Source organism: Corythoichthys intestinalis, chromosome 3 (assembly GCF_030265065.1).
Source record: "Corythoichthys intestinalis isolate RoL2023-P3 chromosome 3, ASM3026506v1, whole genome shotgun sequence".
NCBI lineage: Eukaryota > Metazoa > Chordata > Actinopteri > Syngnathiformes > Syngnathidae > Corythoichthys > Corythoichthys intestinalis.
The window spans coordinates 55,318,167-55,336,800 of record NC_080397.1 but is presented as its reverse complement, the minus strand read 5'-3'; the positions used below and the strand labels follow the sequence as shown (position 1 = coordinate 55,336,800).

Here is an 18,634-nt window from a genome sequence, read left to right as displayed (position 1 = left end):
GTGGTCAACTGTATCAAATGCTGCTGTGAGGTCTAGTCAAACAAGGATTGCTGGATTTCCATTATCTACAGAAAGGGCAATGTCGTTGCGCACTTTTAACAGTGCTATGTCTGGACCTGAAGCCTGATTGGAACTTGTCAAGGGTGGAGTTTGCCTCTAAAAATGTTTGCAATTGAATTAAAACAACTTTTTCTAAAACTTTAGAAAGGAAACACAAGTGGGAGACGGGTCTAAAATTGGACGGCACAGAGGAGTCAACATTTTTTTTCCGTAAGAAGGAGTCTGACTACAGCCTGTTTGAAGGCAGCTGGGACAGAACCGGAGCTGAGAGATAAAAAGTTACTTAGGTTCGCTAGGAAAGTTCACTGCAACAGAGCCTTTCTGAGAAGTCTACTGCTTTAAGATGTTGGCTGTTTACTAACGCCGCAGAGTCTGTCATTTCGCATGTAGTGCTATATGCATGTGATATGTAGGCGTAGCTTGTAGGCTGTCGGCTACAGTCAGGAAATATTAGAGTCATCTAGCCTAGCATCGCATTTGCTACAGCGTCACAACAAACACTCTTCTCTCTCAGTGTCTCTGACTTTTCTCACGTCATCCAACCAACGTAGTAATGCATAGTAAGGCTCATTGTCTCGTTGCAGAAACGGTGACAAAATCCGAACGGAGAAAAAAACATAATGCACGAAAAACGTCCAGATTTTGAACGTACGGCGTACACATTTAAAAATCAGTGCTCACTAGTACAAATTACGCCGAAACCATACAACTTGACAGGTATGGGCCGATGATTGGTTCTGATCAGAAAAATAGCCAGAAGGATTTGCTGACTGTCCAAGTGAAACTTTTTTCAAAGGACCGATTTCTGAAGTGGTCCGTTTACGCACCGAGAATCACATGATAATAATAAGAATATAATAATTTAACCCCCCCACACACACACACACAATTCACGTAGGTCACCCTTTTTGACCTCAAAACAGCGAATTTCGCCGAAAGGGGAGACATTTTGAAGCCATTAATTTAGTGTCAGGCCCGATCAATGTTTGACTAGTTTTACTCACCTTCCAGGCATTCTTTCTTATTGTCCAGTTTCCCATGAGCTTGCCACTTATTGCTGAAAGCTGTGAAGTTCACTGGGTAGAGCATTAGTACCTGTGAGCTGTCTTGCGACACCTCAGTCCATTTCATCTATGGTAAAAGGCAACCGTTGGTAACAGAAAAGTCTCCCATATGCAGCAGAGTCACAAGAAAGCGCTCTTTGCTAATTTAGGAGAGTAAGTGCCAACCTGCTTCTTATACGCATTCGCTCGGTTGTTATAGAACACCGACAGGTAGCTCTTCTGTACAGTGGGGCAGAGTTCAATGGCCTCTGTGTAACACTGGATGGCGCTCTCGTACTTGGCCGCCTTAAAGTATCTGTTGCCTTTTTTATTTGCCTCTCGGGCACGATCCAAACGACTCTAAAAGGGGAGAAAGATGTCTATTAGGCCAGTGTTTTTCAACCTGTGTGCCGCGGCAGTGCCGTGAGAGATCGTCAAGTGTGCCGTGAGAAATTATCCAATCGGTCTTTGTCAGGTGATGTAACGCTTGCAACAGCTGCAGCACATTTTATACGGCTCTGGTCGTCTCGTTTGAAAGTGGGGAAGTTGAGGTTTACGCTCGTTTTTACTAGGGCTGTCAAACGATTAAAATTTTTAGTCGAGTTAATCACAGCTTAAAAATTAATTAATCGTATTTAATCGCAATTCAAACCATCTGTAAAATATGCCATATTTTTCTGTAAATTATTGTTGGAATGGAAATATAAGACACAAGACGGACATATACATTCAACATACTGTACATAAGTACTGTATTTGTTTATTATAACAATAAATCAACAAAATGGCATTAACATTATGTTAAAGCGATCCATGGATAGAAAGACTTGTAGTTCTTGAAAGATAAATGTTAGTACAAATTATAGAAATTTTATTTTAAAACCCCTCTTAATGTTTTCGTTTTAATAAAATTTGTAAAATTTTCAATCAAAAAAGAAACTAGTAGCTTGCCATTGTTGATGTCAATAATTACACAATTCTCACCATAAAAGCAGTCGCACCAAAGCGCCAGCAGAGGGAGACAAAAAACACAAGTAACAAGTGGCCATGACAGTGTTCTGTCATTTTAATCTGGGCACATGCGTTAATTGCGTCAAATATTTTAACGTGATTAATTTAAAAAATGACCGCCCGTTAACACGCTAATTTTGGACACCCTTATTTTTACTTGAAGTCAATCGACCAAGTAAAAGGTGAGATAATGCCATTTAAGTTTTATTGTCCACTCAAATCAACATTAAAACGCTGCATTGATCGTTTGTTTATGTCCATATTTCCATCATTTCTTGTCCTTTTCCAAAACCGAAACATATCCAAGGAGCTCTTCTGACGTCACAGTGGAAGCAGACAATGCGACAATTATAAATATGGCGGAAAACACTCAGGTGACTTGAAGTTCCGCTCTGAGACCCCCAATTTGGCCAACTTTCAAAATTGTCCGTTATGCATGTGTGATACATCATTGGAAAGCTTGAAATATCAATTTTCTGGAGGAAGAAAACAATTTGAACAGGAGGGCAAAACAAAACAAAAAAAAACATTTTTTTAACAGCAAAACCCTAACTGGATGCGAGAGCACGCGAGAGCAGAATTAAAGACGCCACGATTTTAATAAGATATTAATAATAATAATACATTTTATTTCTAGAGCGCTTTTCAGACCACACAAAGACACTTCACAAAAGACATGGAATCACAGTACGATATACAGGTATTAAAAGGATAAAAGATTAAAAGCACAATAAAGAGAAGTAAAGATATAACAGAGCTAGGGGTTATGGTGGATAAGAAAGAGTGAACAGGTGTGTTTTCAGTCTGGATTTGAAAAGTGATAGGGTAGATATGCTGCGGAGATCAGGGGGTAGGGAGTTCCAGAGCTGGGGGGCAAACTGACTAAAAGCTCTGGAACCAAAGATGGAGAGGCGGACACGGGGGATGGAGAGGGGGAGAATAGTGGTAGGGCGAAGTGGACGGGTTGGATTGTTTAAACGGAGTAGATTGAAAAGGTAGGGAGGGGCCAGGCCATGGAGTGTTTTGAAGGTTTTTTTTTTTTAATCCACATACGCCCTGCTTTCTGCTCTGCGCACATCCTCACACCCTCCCTCTCCAAGCTTTTTGAACCTCACAGTCACTGCCGCACTTGCTTATTAAAGTCAACGATGCTGGTATCTTTGATCTTGTCAAAGAAGGGGACATCAAAGCGCAGCAACTGTCAATCATCGTTTAACTTGTTAAACAGTTTCTGCAAGGAAGCCACTTTGAAATCAATGTGTGTGTGTGTGTGTACGTGTGTGTGTGTGTAGGCGTGTGTGTGTGTGTGTGTGTGTGTGTGTAGACGTTTGAGACATATAAATTAAATGCCAGAAGTGATCATGAGGAATTTGTATTTTCTACATGTCCACCACAGCTAAGGTAGATAAACAGAGGTATTTAAAGGGCAACTGAAGAGCTTTTCAGATTTCGCTCTTAAGTGTTTTACTCAGTTGAATTGTATTAAATGCATCATTCACTCTCTCAAAAAGTCACTTAAAAAAATAATAATAAGTGACCGCGTAGTTTTTGAGTTATGGCCATAGCAACGAGGGACGCGCCGTCCTGCCGACCGCTTCCTCATGACGTAACTTCCAGGAAGCCACTCTATCCTCGCCGTATATTGAAAACATTTTCTGGGTTTTACTCGCAGGATTCGTCATGCCACCTCGATGTGTATCGATAAATTACTCACAGGAAGACTCGAGACTCTAGGAGTGGTCCAAAAAAAAACATCTCCTGCAAAGGTTTGGACCGTTTTTGTTTGCATGCATACCGGTCCACAATCGGCTCATTGTTTTCATCATTTCAGCCACGACAGCTTTGAAAACCTACAACAATGCAACCTTGGTTTTACAAAGACGAAAGTAGAACATTAATGGCTTTTTTGATAAACGAGGGGGACTCCTACTGTCTGTTTGTTGAAGTGCGACATTTTGTTGTTGTTGCTGTTGGCCTGTCATAAGTAGATAGGTTGGCTGACATGTCGTCTACTCATGTGATTTTATTACTATATCAATAGGTATTATGTAAATTCAAATGTCCCCAGCACTAAATAGGTCCTTGGCTTGTTGTTTTTTGGCCTGTCACAGGGTAGATATAAAGCCTATAACAACAAAACAATCCACCTGTCAGGCCCTAATGTATCAAATACATCTCAATATAACAATAACTTGTTATACTTCAACATCAAGGTCTGCCTATTTGAAGAGGGAACAATAGCATCAAATAGTTGCTGCTTTGACTGGGGCATTATTATTTGATCACCAAGAAATTATTAAATTAAAATTAGGATTCACCTAATATTTTCATGCTGCTGTGATTTTTTTTTTCTCCAGGAAGTCAAACATAAAAAATTAAGTGGCGGAAACCCTCAACACGATGAAAAATAGCATTGCAAGTAAGTCGCCACCCAGTTTCCCAAAATCAAGAGAGAGTGGGTCGAGTCATATAATGACCCAAGTGATGCGGTGTCCGGCGATGACAACTGAAGAGATCCTATGAGGCCTGCCAGATGCTGAATTTCTTCTGTCTGCGACATCAGATGACGATTACTTAGGAGAAATAAATGTAGCAAATTTTGATGACATGAAATCACAGTCATATATACAGTACACATTTTTTAAAAGAAAAATCTAGTTACCTTCATATATAATACATATTTATCATATAAATACATATTTCCCACTGCCATTATCATTTTTCAATGTTGCGCTAGTCTGTTGCTATCCTAACTTTGTTTTGCTTACTAAATTTATGTTCTTTGATGTGTGCCATTGTGTGCTTGGTATAACTTAGCTCATATGTTGGAAAATGAATGAATGAATGAATGTTGTGTCACAATCTGACAGCGAAAGCTGATGCTGATTCAACTAAATCTGGTATCATTTATTATTGTGGCCTATTGAATATTTTTTCAGAATGTAATATAATTACAATATATTATATACCAATAGAATGCATTAAACAGTCAACAAAATGTGTCAATGTTGTTTACAATTTATGGTTTTATTTTTTTAATGTAATTCATGCCCCTGTCAGTGCTTCAGCCTCCTCAAGTTTGGCTCTCACGTCTGGGATCTCCTGACGACACAGGCATACTCTTGGAAGGGTAATTACTTGACGGTTTACAGCAACACCTGGAAAATAAAATTGTTTTGTCATTTATTTTGAAAAATCAATAACCTATCATTCAGTTAGCCACATTTGGGCTAGCTTTACCATATTTAGATCAGTAGGAGCTGTCCCATTACCTAATATCCAGTTTTAGCTATGTGGAGAGCATGGGAAAATATACAACCATGTAATCGCATTCTCGCAAATAAAAAAATAACGATGCTGGATTTAGGCTTACCACTCACTCTCCCGTTCGTGAAGTGTCGAGCTGTCAAATGGCGTCATGACGCCATCTGCTGTGTCAAGTAAATCGCCATCATCTGATGCCTCAGGTTCAAACATGTAGGGATTAATTGTAGTTCATCTTTCCTGGGAGCCTTTGCCATCGGTAGCGTCACGAAAGAGCGATCCTGAATGGATACCTTTGGTGGAAATATCACTGACATCGTTGTTGCTGCTATGCTAGCTGTGGATAGTCTTCTCTGTTGCGTCGGGAAATCTATGTCACACTTCCGGGTTTGCGAAGGGACCATTTACGGAGTGAAAAAAACCCTAAAAAAACGCAAATTATCCTTACAATTACGTGCTGATAATGTCATGGTTGTTTTGACAAACCCGTCCAAAGTTTATATTCATAAAATTACACCAAAATCCGGAAAGGTCTTCAGTTGCCCTTTAATAAAGCAAAGCATTTTTCTACTACAGTACTTTATTCTTGTTCAAAAATGATTTGGTTGGACAGTTATGTTTAAAATTGATCATAATTATTATATCTGAAGTGCTTAAAACCATTTATATCCATTGATATATTATATATATACATATATACGTATGTGTATATATATGTATATATATATATATATATATACAGTGGGGAGAACAAGTATTTGATACACTGCCAATGGGTTTTCCCATTGACTGTGTATCAAATACTTGTTCTCCCCACTGTATATACACATTTTTTAAAATCATACTTTGGGTAAAAAGTGAGAAAAAAACATGTCTTATATGTATCTCTTTCCAATGCTAAATCTGAATAAATACATTGAGCACACACACAAAAAAAATAAAATTTGGGGCGCGGGGTGCGCAACTTTGTGGTTTTTCACTTAACGCTGCGGGTTCTGGTCCCCATTAAAGGGGATGTAGTGCCCTGGGAAAATTTTAATATTCCATCATTTATCCATAAACGCATGCCTTTTGTATTCATATCATGCCACTTCGTGTAATTACACACAAGAAAATGAGCTCGATTGTCAAGCTAAAACGACCGGCGCCCGAGATCTGGCAGATTGTGTGCGTGACGTCACGACAAGTGAAGAGAGTCCCACGACCACTAGGGGGGCAGCGCCTGTCTGCATCAATAGAATTCCTTCTAGTGAGGGGAGAATTAGGGGTGTTTTGAGCTGTTTATGCTTATGCATTGTGTTCGTCCTGCACATATTCCAGGTTCCCTCATGAAGAAACACCCCACGTTGTCAATAAAAGAGAATTCAGAATTGTTTCTTCAACAAGAAAAAGGCTCAGTGCTTTAATACTGAATGGCGGCGATGATGGCAGACAATTTCGTTTCTAGTTTCAGCGACGAATCCGACGTAGAAGGACTTAACGAATGTTCATCTAATAGTGACGAGGAGAGTTACGAAGCTTTAATCGATGTTTTAGGTGACCAATTTGAGCCCAAACCAACGCCAATGCAGCTAATGAAACGGTCATTCAGGGGAGCAATGACACTGATGAAACATCGGCAGCAGATCGTGTGGGAAACACCAATGATTTTTATTGCATTTCTTTTTGTGAAGCTGATACACCGTGACTGCAAAATAAAGGAATGCATAGAATAATCATCATTTATTGCGCTATCATAGCTTTTCGCTCTGCCAAAAGACACGAATATGAATGGGATCAGAGGATTTGTTCTATATATTTTACGAACGATAATGTGTACATGTGTCCAGTCCTGTATTCAATGCGTGACATTTTTTTAATTATAAAAGAGTACTCACTCTGGCCATTTCGAGCTTGGCTGCTCCCCTCCTTTCCTTAGCCTTAGCCTCCTTTGCTAGTCATCATCCTTTTTCTTGATATCTCGGGACATTTAGGTCGCTGCGCGTGTATGGTCGGCACAGCATCTCCTTTGAGCAGCAATCTTTTAGCAAAATCCGATTTCACTTGTCCATAGTTCGAGAAGCTTTCAGGTGGAAAATGCGCACCACAGAAAAGCGTGCCGGAGGCTGTGTCTAGAAAATTAGCCCTCTTTGCAGGACGAACTTTACCCATCGTCTGCGTAGTCCAGCTTTTTTTTTTCGCGTTCGGGAACTCATGGATACTATATTCCGATAAATAACTATTTGTACACCACATAGCACAGCAGTTTTTAACCATTTTTGAGATGTTTTCGTCAAACAAACCCCAACGCTACTCTCTCGTCGTTAAAAAACAATGGCACCTGGCTCCGCCTCGACTGTCAATCACTTGTCGTGACGTCGCCGCCCCATTCGGCTGTTTCCGGACCACTTTCGGTAATGTTCGTCATTTTCGATCTATTTTCGATAATTGCTCATTAATGTGATTGATTTTTTTGTTAACTTTATCAATATTTGTTATCTTTGCACATAACGGTTCTATTGATGTCTCACACCCCCTTTGCCGCAACATCCCCTTTAACCGTGAAAAACGAGGGACGCTGTCAAATGCGAAGTTGCGAACTCTCAGGATGTTGACTCTAAAATGACGAGCGGTCAAATGACTTTTGTTAACGCTGCCTTTATTTGGTTAACAAGACTCAGGCACGATACAACACACACGCGGGTATGCAAGCACAAACAACAGCCCAATAGTAAAACCGCGTTTCGGATTAGCTGCTGTAAATCAAGTGTCGTTATTGCCGTAAATGTAAACAAAGCGCTGCATAATGGATACTTGTCAGACAGCGGCTAGTTCGGGTGGCCCATCAGCGGCTGTGACGTCTGCCCGTCCGGCGTCAATCAGAGCACGCCACCTTGGGAGGGGAGGCAGCCAGTTGGCGGACGCGGCGATCAGATGACTGACAGTCTCAAAAAAGATAACAATTAAACGGCCAGGGCCGTCGCACCACTCAGAAGTGCAGTGAGCAGCGTGGGTAACGGTTAAATGTAAACATGGAAGCAGGTTGGCCCTCTGGGTGGGGAATTCAAATGAAAAAAGAATATAGATGGAACAACTCTCAGAAAATGTAAATAAGTTTGTCTGCCTCAGCGATTGGCTAGAGGATGAGTAGGAAAGAGGGCCACATTTATGTGTACACTACACACACTTTGCACACATTATAAAAAATACTGTCTCAGTAACTGTTCTAAGGCTCTGTAGTGTGTTTGTTTTTGCAGAGAAAAAAAAATGTCTTCAACAGAAAGAATGTTAATGTTAATGCCATCTTGTGGATTTATTGTTATAATCAACAAATACAGTACTTATGTACAGTATGTACATAGCCGTCTTGTGTCTCTTTCCATTCCAAAAATAATTTACAGAAAAATATGGCATATTTTAGAAATGGTTTGAATTGCGATCAGTTACGATTAATTAATCTTTAAGCTGTGATTAACTCAATTAAAAATTGTAATCGTTTGACAGCCCTAAATAACCCTTACTTTTCAAGGCTGTGGTCATAAAGTTAATATGAGAAACTTGAAACTGTTCAGTGTTGCAACTGTTCGATTTTGCACATCAGATATTTTTTGAAAGAAAAAGTCTTAGCTAAAGTTATTTATTTTTATTTCGTTTTTCAAAATATCAACATTTCAGAATATTGTATTTTCTATTTTTGAGCAGAATTCTCGCTTTGTATAAGCTAATGTTCCTATTGTTGAAAGCACAAAAGTCATAAACAACTAGCACATTTATATTTTGCATTTTGTTTTCTTAGTGTACAGAAAATGAACCGAACCGTGACGTGAAAACCGAGGTACGTACCGAACCGAGATTTTTATGTACCGTTACACCCCTAGTGGCGAGTAGTGCCATCTACTGTCAGAGAGTATGAAAAAGAAACGAACAAGTCTCGGCACAAAATCAGATTGTTTTGGTTTTTTTGGGTGAGAAATTGGATGTGTGGCGTGTGTGCTTGACAAAACAGGCAATGGCATACCGCACGAAGGCTATTTTTAGACCGTGCGGCCGCATCGTACAGCGGAGGTAAAGCCGAAGTGGGACATTATAGACCCGCCCTCGTATAGACTCAACGTAAAAAGTGCTACTTTTCTCCGGTAATCTTTCAAAAACAAACATGCCGATCACGCATTGCTTTTTGGGAACTTGTAGAAACGACTCTAGACATTACGACCATGAAGAATGTTTTCTTCATACGTTCCCGGAAACCAAAAACTCAGGAGGAAAAAATGTGAAGACCGAATCAACTTGCGCGGACTTTAACACCAGCTCAGCGAATCCATTCACGTTTCATATGCAGTAAACATTATGTTGGGTTGACATGGTCTTTCAGAGGACAAAGAGGTAAGCCATTTTTATATTTTTAACTTCTTTTTTTAGAGTAACGTTGTGCCGTACTGCTTCTGTCTGACAATGAATGACCTCAAAAGAATTACAATGGTATCTGACTGCCACTGTTACCGTTTCTGTTATATATATATGTATATATATATAAAAAAAAACAACTTTAGAAAGGGGGAAGTGTAAATAAATTATAGGATTAAGATGTGTTATCAATGAAAAAATTAAAAGTGTTCGTTGGCTGTCACTGAGTAGCATTTGCGACCGCTACACAAAGCTAACTAAATTACCCCCAAGAATGGTAAGAGACGTAGGACAACCAGAGGATATATAAGAAAGACAGGGCTGATGGTAAAGGATAGCTTGTTGAAACAGGAGAATGTCATTGTCAGTCGCGTCGATAAAAAAGGTAAAGCTATGCTTAGGTCGGCTCGTTTTTTTTCGTCTTATTCAGCCTTCGACACTAAAACCATCTCGTTAACTGAACATTTTTATGTTCTTCCACATCTATGCCAGTCAATTTGGCACCAGGCACATCATTTTCAGAGAGAATTGGTAGGTTTAGCGCTGTAAACATCTCCTTCGTACACGATTTCCATTCATTTCCTATTAGGGACAAACGGTGGCTTGTCCTAGCTTTGTCCCAGCTTAGCAACCGTAGCTAATGCCATGAATATTAATGAGTGGAAGTGACGTGTTGCCTGCGGTACGCCATTGCGTGTCTCACGCTCAAAGCGTGAGAGTTGGCAGATCTGATTTGAATAAAAAGGTTCAAAACAGTTCGTTGACCATGTTTGGTTGTCAATAGGACATCATATTACAAATTTTGACAAAAAAATTTAGGATTTTTTTTTGTTGTCGTCTTTTTGGTCCCAAAATGTTGATTTATAATTGGTCAGTGAAGAAAACAACAGTTTGGACATGAAGTTCAAGGTGTCCTGAAAAAAGGAACCAAACCAGGCCAATGCGAACAATTCTTTCTTTGAAATATAAAGGCAACATCAAAGGCATTCAAAATCAGCCAAAACGTGTAGCATTTAGTCCTACCATGCTGTTCCATAGATACACGGCTCTCACCCCGAGCACTATGGGCGCGCCGAACAGCAGAGCGAGCTGCCAACGGGGGACGCCGGTGCCTGATTGCGGGTCGATTGGCTTGGAGGCAGACATGATGAGCAACCGTGGTGTGGCTAGCTAGTCAGCAGCACTGGGCCAGTCGTCTTCTTTATCGTGTGCGCAGCGTACGCTGTGCGGAACTCTGGGATATGAGATGATGGAGGGAGATATGGGACAAAAAGATTTGTTGTCGTATTTACATATTCGTGTTCGTGTATAAAATATTTGTGTTCTTATTTAAACATTCGTATTCATATTTACGGATTCGTGTTCATAATTAGGCCTTTGTATCTGTAAACACAAAATTCTGACGTCAGATTTTTTTGTGGGTATGTAAATACAACTCTCTTTTGGACGACTACGAATATATATATTTTTTTATTATTTTTATTAACACATTTATACAATTTTACAAACAAAAATGGGCTTACACATTTGCAACATTCTAAAAAGAAAACCACAAATAACCCTACATTATATTTTAATAAACAAATTCCTACATGTTTGCCACGTTCGTATAGGGCAGTGTTTTTCAACCGGTGTGCCGAGTAGGGGTCGCGTCAACCGAATATTTTCCGTCGTTGACCGGTTTTTTAAAACGGTGACGGAAAAAACTGAAGTCCATCCGTCATTTTGACAGGTTGCAATTCACACCCCAGACCACAGGGTGGCGAGTGAGCATATTAATTAGCTATTGTCTCTCTTGATGCATGACGTCGTTGGCCTTACTCGGAAAAATGTCAAGGCAACTGAGTGTTTGCCTGGCACGGCCAGACTGTTCTCCCTGTATTTTTCAAACACTGAGAGAAAAGTCTGGGACACAGCCTCTCGAGTAGGTTCAAAATCAATCGACAAATCAGATTTGTTTATTTGCGTGACGTGTTCTTCCCGGGCAACGTCACTCTTGCGCGCCGAAAGTCGTCTCTACAACAACACGGATGGCGGGAGAGCCGAGAATATGTTCCAATCCGCGGTAAATTCAGTTTTAAATGAGCTAAAACACATCGACACGAGGCATTGACAACAGTCTGTCTCGCGCTAGCCATGTTGAATAAACTCCGTTCTCCTCGTATGTTTACTTCTGCGCGCAAGTCCCTCGTCCTGCCCTCGTCGCTTTGCTAACGGCACTTCTGCCTGTCGCTGATTGGTGCACAATTAAAAATGAATGAAAAGTAAATACTATTGAATATGTCATTATTATCATTTTAAAAATGTAAGTGACGGGTAAAAATAGATTATGACCGGATTTTTATGACACTGTCAGTCAAAATGACAGACAACGAAAAAGTCTAGCGCAACCTCTGGTGCCGAGGTACACTAGTGTGCCGTGAGAAAATATCCAAGATCGCATTTTTTTGGTTTTGTTTTTACTTTGTCGGGTGGAGTTTCTGTAGGAAAGAAGGAGTAGGTAGTGGTATTGCACGTCGCTTTCAAGAACTGCTCGGATTTGTAGCCGTCAGCCACCTTGCTGTCCGCGACAATGTGGACCCCAGCACGTCTACTGTATATCATTTGATCACACTCGTCAAGTGTCAATATACACGAAAGTGTCCTTTCCATTTTATCCATATATGATGATCAAGGGCACCGTATAGGGGGGAAAAGTGAGACGATTCTAAGAGCCCATGCCCTGATGGGGGCCCAAAAAGAAAATTAGAACACTGGTTAATCGTTTGCAAATTTAAATATTCATCATTATAATTTTAATAGTAATAAACGAAGGGTTTTGTTTTCTTGTTTTGTTTTTGGCAAAAAGTAAACACCCAGAGAGCATATGTATTGCCAGCCACCCCTGTATTTTCATTAAATTGTTTCGTCCGCCCTTCCTTCAATTAGAACGCGAGCAGCGGTGCGCTGCGCACTTACACCAGTCAATGACTCGAAGCGCGCAGAGCGCGTTAGTGCAGAAATGTTTTCAAAACAAAAATCGTGTTTTCAAAAGAGGAAAGAAAGCAAAACAGGAGATGGGTGGAAAAGGCCAACAGGATGTGACAAAGTACTTCACAAAGGAAGGTTGGTGTCTTGTGTCAGTGTAGTGCTGAAAATTAACCTGTTATCTTAGCTCCGAAGTGAGGTGCCAGCTCACTCCGTAAGTAATACGGGATTTTCCCGGGCCAATGCACCTATTCAAAAACATGAATTCCAAATCATGACGACATTTTTTGGTATCCTACAGATGTTGAAAATTGGTGTGTACTCTATAGTGGAGATCGCGAGTTTCCAGATGAGGCTAAGTCTACTCCATAATGAAATACTGTAATTGTTTGCAAGCTAGTGTTTGCTCCACTTTGAGCTTACTTTTAATCAGTACAGCAAGGCAAGGCAAGGCAAATTTATTTATATACAGGGGTGCACATAAGTGGTCCGCATGCATACTGGACGTAGACAAACGCGCTGGCCCTCAACGGCTTCCATATGCTTTTGCGTACCGATGGCTGACCACTGTATTTGCGGCGGACACGGGAAAATAACTTCTAAAAATGTCGAAGAGGCAGGCCACACTGAGTAATTACTTCCGTGTTCCCCCACCCCCGTCAAAAGACAGACAGACGACAGAGACGTCACCGGAGCTACCGAAAAAAAGGACTTTTGCTGAAAAGTGGCTTCCAGAGGTACCATGGCTAGAAGCAAATGATGCTCGCACGGAAATGCGGTACAAAATGTGCCGTGAGAATCCCAATGTCGCCGATAAGAGCAGCGCATTTTATGTAGGGTCAAAGAATTTCAGCCATCCAAACTTTGAAAAGCACGAAAAAAAACAGAGCATGTGGCAATTAAGCAAATTATCGATGTCAAACAGGACCCCACTCGCCCTATGGACATGTGACGGAATAAAGGTAATGAACAGCGACATGCACTGACAAACGTGTTTTTGCTCGCATTTTACAAAGCTAAACATGCACGTTCAATGAGGTCTTATGAGGAGGACATCCCACTTTTAAAAAGGCTTGGAGTTAATGTGGGAGCCGCTTAATGCCCTTTATTTTGAATTGGTGCTTTTATGTTTATTTCTTTACATTTCACTTCAAAGTAATGGCAATTTTGTTGTGCCAGTTGATGTTAATCAAGCATTAATTGTTAATATAATTAATTAAAGTTAATTGGCTCTAAGTAAAGCTTGTCATAAATTTATCACATCAGGCGGGTCGGCTCTCAAGCTCAATGAGGACCAAGTCACATCTCCAGGTCCTCCTCTGAGAACCTGGGCAAAAAAATTATGTGCACCCCTGTTTATATAGCACAATTCAACACAAGGCAATTCAAAGTGATTTACATCACATGAAGATCATAAAAATCCCATTTAAATCAACACAACGTAAAAACCAAGACAAAAGATCGCATTTAATCACAGAATAAAAATAAATAAATAAATATAAAACAAAAATAAAAATAAAACAAAAACTACTATTAATAATAATAATTGAAATCAGCAATGGAGATTAGCACAAGAGGAATAGAAAGCAAGTAGATTGAAATTTATAGACAGTTATGGATATGCAGTGCTAAACAAAAGCGTTTTTAGCCCTGATTTAAAAGAGCTAACAGTTTGAGCATACTTCAGACGTTCGGGTAACTTGTTCCAGAGGTGAGGAGCATAATAACTAAATGCTGCCTCACCCTGCTTGGTTCTTGTTCTTGGAACATGCAGAAGACCGGTTCCAGACGACCTTAGGGGTCTAGATGTCTCATAGGAATCTAACAAGTCAAGCATGTATTTTGGTCCAAGGCCATTAAGTGTTTTGTAGACGAGCAGTAGTATTTCATAGTCTATCCTTTGACTCACTGGAAGCCAGTGTAGCGATTTCAAAACAGGTGTGATGTGGTCCAGCTTCCTTGTATTTGTGAGGACTCTGGCTGCAGCATTCTGTACTAACTGCAGCTTCCTGACTGATTTTTTATCAAGACCTGTAAATATACCATTGCAATAGTCCAATCTGCTGAAAATGAATGCATGCATAAGTTTTTCCATGTCTTGTTGAGTCAGAAGCCCCTTAATTCTGGTTATATTTTTTAGGTGGTAATAAGCGGATTTAGTGTCAGACTTTAGATGGCTATCAAATTTTAGGTCTGAGTCAATAATTACACCAAGGTTTCTGACTTGATTTGTAGCTGTAAGTGACATTGTACTAAGTTGGCTGCTTATCTTTGACCTTTCCTTTTTTGGCCCAAAAATGATCACCTCTGTCTTCTCCACATTTAACTGGAGAAAATCCTTAGCAATTTCTTCATATTAAAACAGTTGTATACTGTAATGTATACTGTAGTCAAGGGCGTAGGTTTGGTCTCAACATTGGTAGGGATGATATTTCAGCATAACCTGCATGTACACTTTTTGCTCAGGATGGGACATTAGTAATACCAAACAGATTGGGTGAACGGAGGTCAGGGCTATATTTCTCAACAATATCAACCTCATCAATTGATATACTAAATCAGGGGTGCTCATGACGTTGATCACGATCGACCAGTCAGTCACAAAGCTAGTGTGGGTAGCTCGTGGCACCCCCCCCAAAATCCTTTTTTTTTTAATGTACATAATCAATTATGATTGTTGTGTGGATGTTGTGTGAGCTACGTACGAGGTTATGCAGCACCCCTCTCTCTCTCTAAGCAGCTTTTTGCTAACGTTTTTCTAGTTCCATAGTTACTAGCAGAGGTTACTACATTTCTCAGTTTATTTAATGTTAACAGTAGAAAACACAAAGAGAAGGACCTGTTTTACGAAATTTTCAAGGTTCGCAGTGAGTAAGCAACAGGCACACTTTTGCTTAATAGACAATGTTTATTGATTAGAAATTGCAAATAAATGAATAAATGAAGTTTAATTGATTACAATCCCACAAAAGCAAGCAAAAATCAAGCATAACTCAGAATAACAAACATAACTCAGAATAACTACAACGCTAGGTCTGAATTGTCAAAAAACCCCACGATGCAGTTAAAAACACACAAACACACATAACAATGGCGCTAGATAATTAGTTGTCGAAGCTAAAATATCCCCACACCAAAGTGCAATGAGTTCCCTGATGACAATGAATCAAGCTCTTACCTGTCGACAATGAACGGAGGGCCACACAACGTTCCTGGTTTGAGCAATCAAGGAACTCCGGCCGAGCGACTGACGCGTAAAATCCTCTGACCGACCCTAGGTTTGGCCCGGAAAAAGTCCGCTCTTTATAGGCATATGCCACGTGAGAACAGAGGGGGCTGACCCCTGCCCTCAGGAGACATATTGCCTGCCCAAACATGGTAAATTTAACATGTTTTGCTCAACCTCTTAAGGAGATGAGTCTCGTCTCCAAATATGATTGGTCCACTCGTTGCACTTTTGAGCAGCATCATATATCTTGGTTACTATAGCAATGAGCTAAAACTCGAGTCAGAGTGGCGAGCATAACCTGATAAGAAGTTGCATTATCAGTCCAAAAGAATGTGTGCACCTAGAGCACACAGTTAGTTACTCTTCTCAAAGACAGTTGTGACGCAGTTAAAAACAGTTATGTTTATATGTGTATATGGATCAATTCGGGTCACAAACAAAAAGGTCACAAGATCACAAGAAAGGTCATAAAAAAGGTACAAGTGTTTTTTCCCAGTTCAGGACCCTTCTCTCAAAGCAGCTTCCTACTTGAGTTTTGCAGGTTAGCAAGTTCACACAGTTTAATGTTATGCTGACACTGATGCAGGTTGGACCTACAGTAGCAAAATTAATGGTGTGTTCCCCACTTCCAAAACAATGATGTCTTTTTTAATTTCTAACAGTGGCTGCTGCTGGCTGAAAAAAAAAAACTTCTCATAGCTCTAATATCTATTGTGGGTGTGTGTGAGGGTTAAATCATCAGCCAACCAAATGTGCGTTTAGGAGGGGAAAAATGGACCGGCACATTCAGCAAGTGAAAAGATGTACGTGTACATCCAAACATAATAAAAATAATTCACTTAATAATGGTGGGGTCAGTTACAACAATTAAAACATATGGGAAGACAATATAAATAACCTATATAGCTCAAGTCATTACATAATGCAAATAAGGTTGCTTGAAAGTTGGTGGGGACAATTTAAGCATCCTGAAAAGTTGGTAGTGTTTTGTCCCAACCGTCCCTAAGCAAACCTACGCCCTTGACTGTAGTAGTTAAGTTCAAACAAAACATTTATTCTAAGTCATTCATTATGGTATTTGCTTTGAGAATATTTCGAATAAAAATATATTTAGATTGTAAAAGATGGCCTTCAGTACATTTCTTATATCACTCTGATATCACTCTATTCATTATTGCTCTATACGCTGTATGTTTACATACCGTATTTTTCGGACTACAAGTCGCTCCTGAGTATAAGTCTCACCAGCCATAAAATGCCCAACGAAGAGAAAAAAAACATATAAGTCGCATCGGAGTATAAGTTGCATTTTTGAGGGAAATTTACTTGATAAAATCCAACACATAGAACAGACATGTCATCTTGAAAGGCAATTTAATATAAAAATACAATAGAGAACAACATGCTGAATAAGTGTACAGTGCATGAACAACGAAATGCGAATATACTGTCCGGCTACTGCTCGATTCTGGCAATTCAGCGGGCTAAACTCCCAAATGACGATGCTGGACGTCCGTATAATTTGCTGAATCAATTCCGTCCTCGATACCAAACAGGTTCGCGTCAATGTAAATAAATGATAATTAGGTGCTTTTACAACAATGACACATACGGTTAGCATGCGTTCGCTAGCATTAGCACATCGTTCAAACAACCACACAACTGGCTCTAAGTGTCTGATCGCGGGTGGAAAACACACAACAACTGAAAAGATGATACACACAGGCGTTGCCTCTGTAGAGATATTTTAAAGCATAAACAATGAACGTAGGTTCGCAGCCGTTTTTCTCTCTCGCTAACTCGCCCACTCACTCAGTCAGAGCTACGTAGCTGTCAGTCTTCTTCTGGCGTGTGAGCGCTCTTCTTCATGTAAACACGTGCGAGTGCGCCCCACGTGGGCGTGAAAGCGCCACAAACTCAAAGCATGCATTTCAATATAAAAACGTCAAAAATACAATTGAACACACACTGCCAAAGACAGAACGCGAACATGGCCATAGCTATTAAGAGTTATTCCGATAACTATAGCATAAAGAACATGCTAACAAGTTTACCAAACCATCAATGTCACTCCAAAACACCAAAATAACATGTGAAATGATATCATTCATTCATTCATTTTCCATGCCGCTTTTCCTCACGAGGGTCGCGGAGGTGCTGGAGCCCATCCCAGCTAACTACGGGCAGTAGGCAGGGGACACCCTGAACTGGTTGCCATCCAATCGCAGGGCGAGATGATATCATAAGGTGTTAATAATTTCACAAATAAGTCGCTCCTGAGTATACAGTTGTGGTCAAAAGTTTACATACACTTGTGAAGAACATAATGTCATGGCTCTCTTGAGTTTCCAGTTATTTCTACAACTCTGATTTTTCTCCGATAGTGACTGGAACAGATACTTTGTCACAAAAAACATTCATGAAGTTTGGTTCTTTTATGATTTTATTATGGGTTAACAGAAAAAGTGATCAAATCTGCTGGGTCAAAAATATACATACAGCAACACGAATTAGCAATTTCTTGTGAGTGATTATTGACTTGAACTATCATTGACTTGAAAAAGTCAGGAAAGTCACTTGGAGCCATTTCAAAGCAGCTGCAGGTCCCAAGAGCAACAGTGCAAACAATTGTTTGTAAGTATAAAGTGCATGGCACTGTTTTGCCACTGCCACGATC

At 40.1% G+C, this 18,634-nt stretch overlaps 1 protein-coding gene across 5 annotated transcripts in view; it reads right to left on the bottom strand.

Moving 5' to 3' along the window:
• LOC130912987 (mitochondrial import receptor subunit TOM70-like) overlaps positions 1–18,634 on the bottom strand; it is a 112,114-nt gene that overhangs the window by 87,499 nt on the left and 5,981 nt on the right. For 2 of the 5 annotated variants that reach the window (XM_057831206.1, XM_057831208.1), the window contains exons 2-4: positions 10,785–10,995; positions 1,290–1,463; positions 1,065–1,191 (exon numbers count right to left, since the gene is read on the bottom strand). In XM_057831206.1, coding sequence (XP_057687189.1) covers positions 1,065–1,191; positions 1,290–1,463; positions 10,785–10,907 — 424 coding nt within the window. In that variant the 5' untranslated portion in view covers positions 10,908–10,995. Of the gene's footprint in view, positions 1–1,064; positions 1,192–1,289; positions 1,464–7,255; positions 7,580–10,784; positions 10,996–15,906; positions 15,998–18,634 lie in introns of those variants that run through there. The other 3 variants (XM_057831207.1, XM_057831210.1, XM_057831209.1) reach the window with 3 other exon arrangements.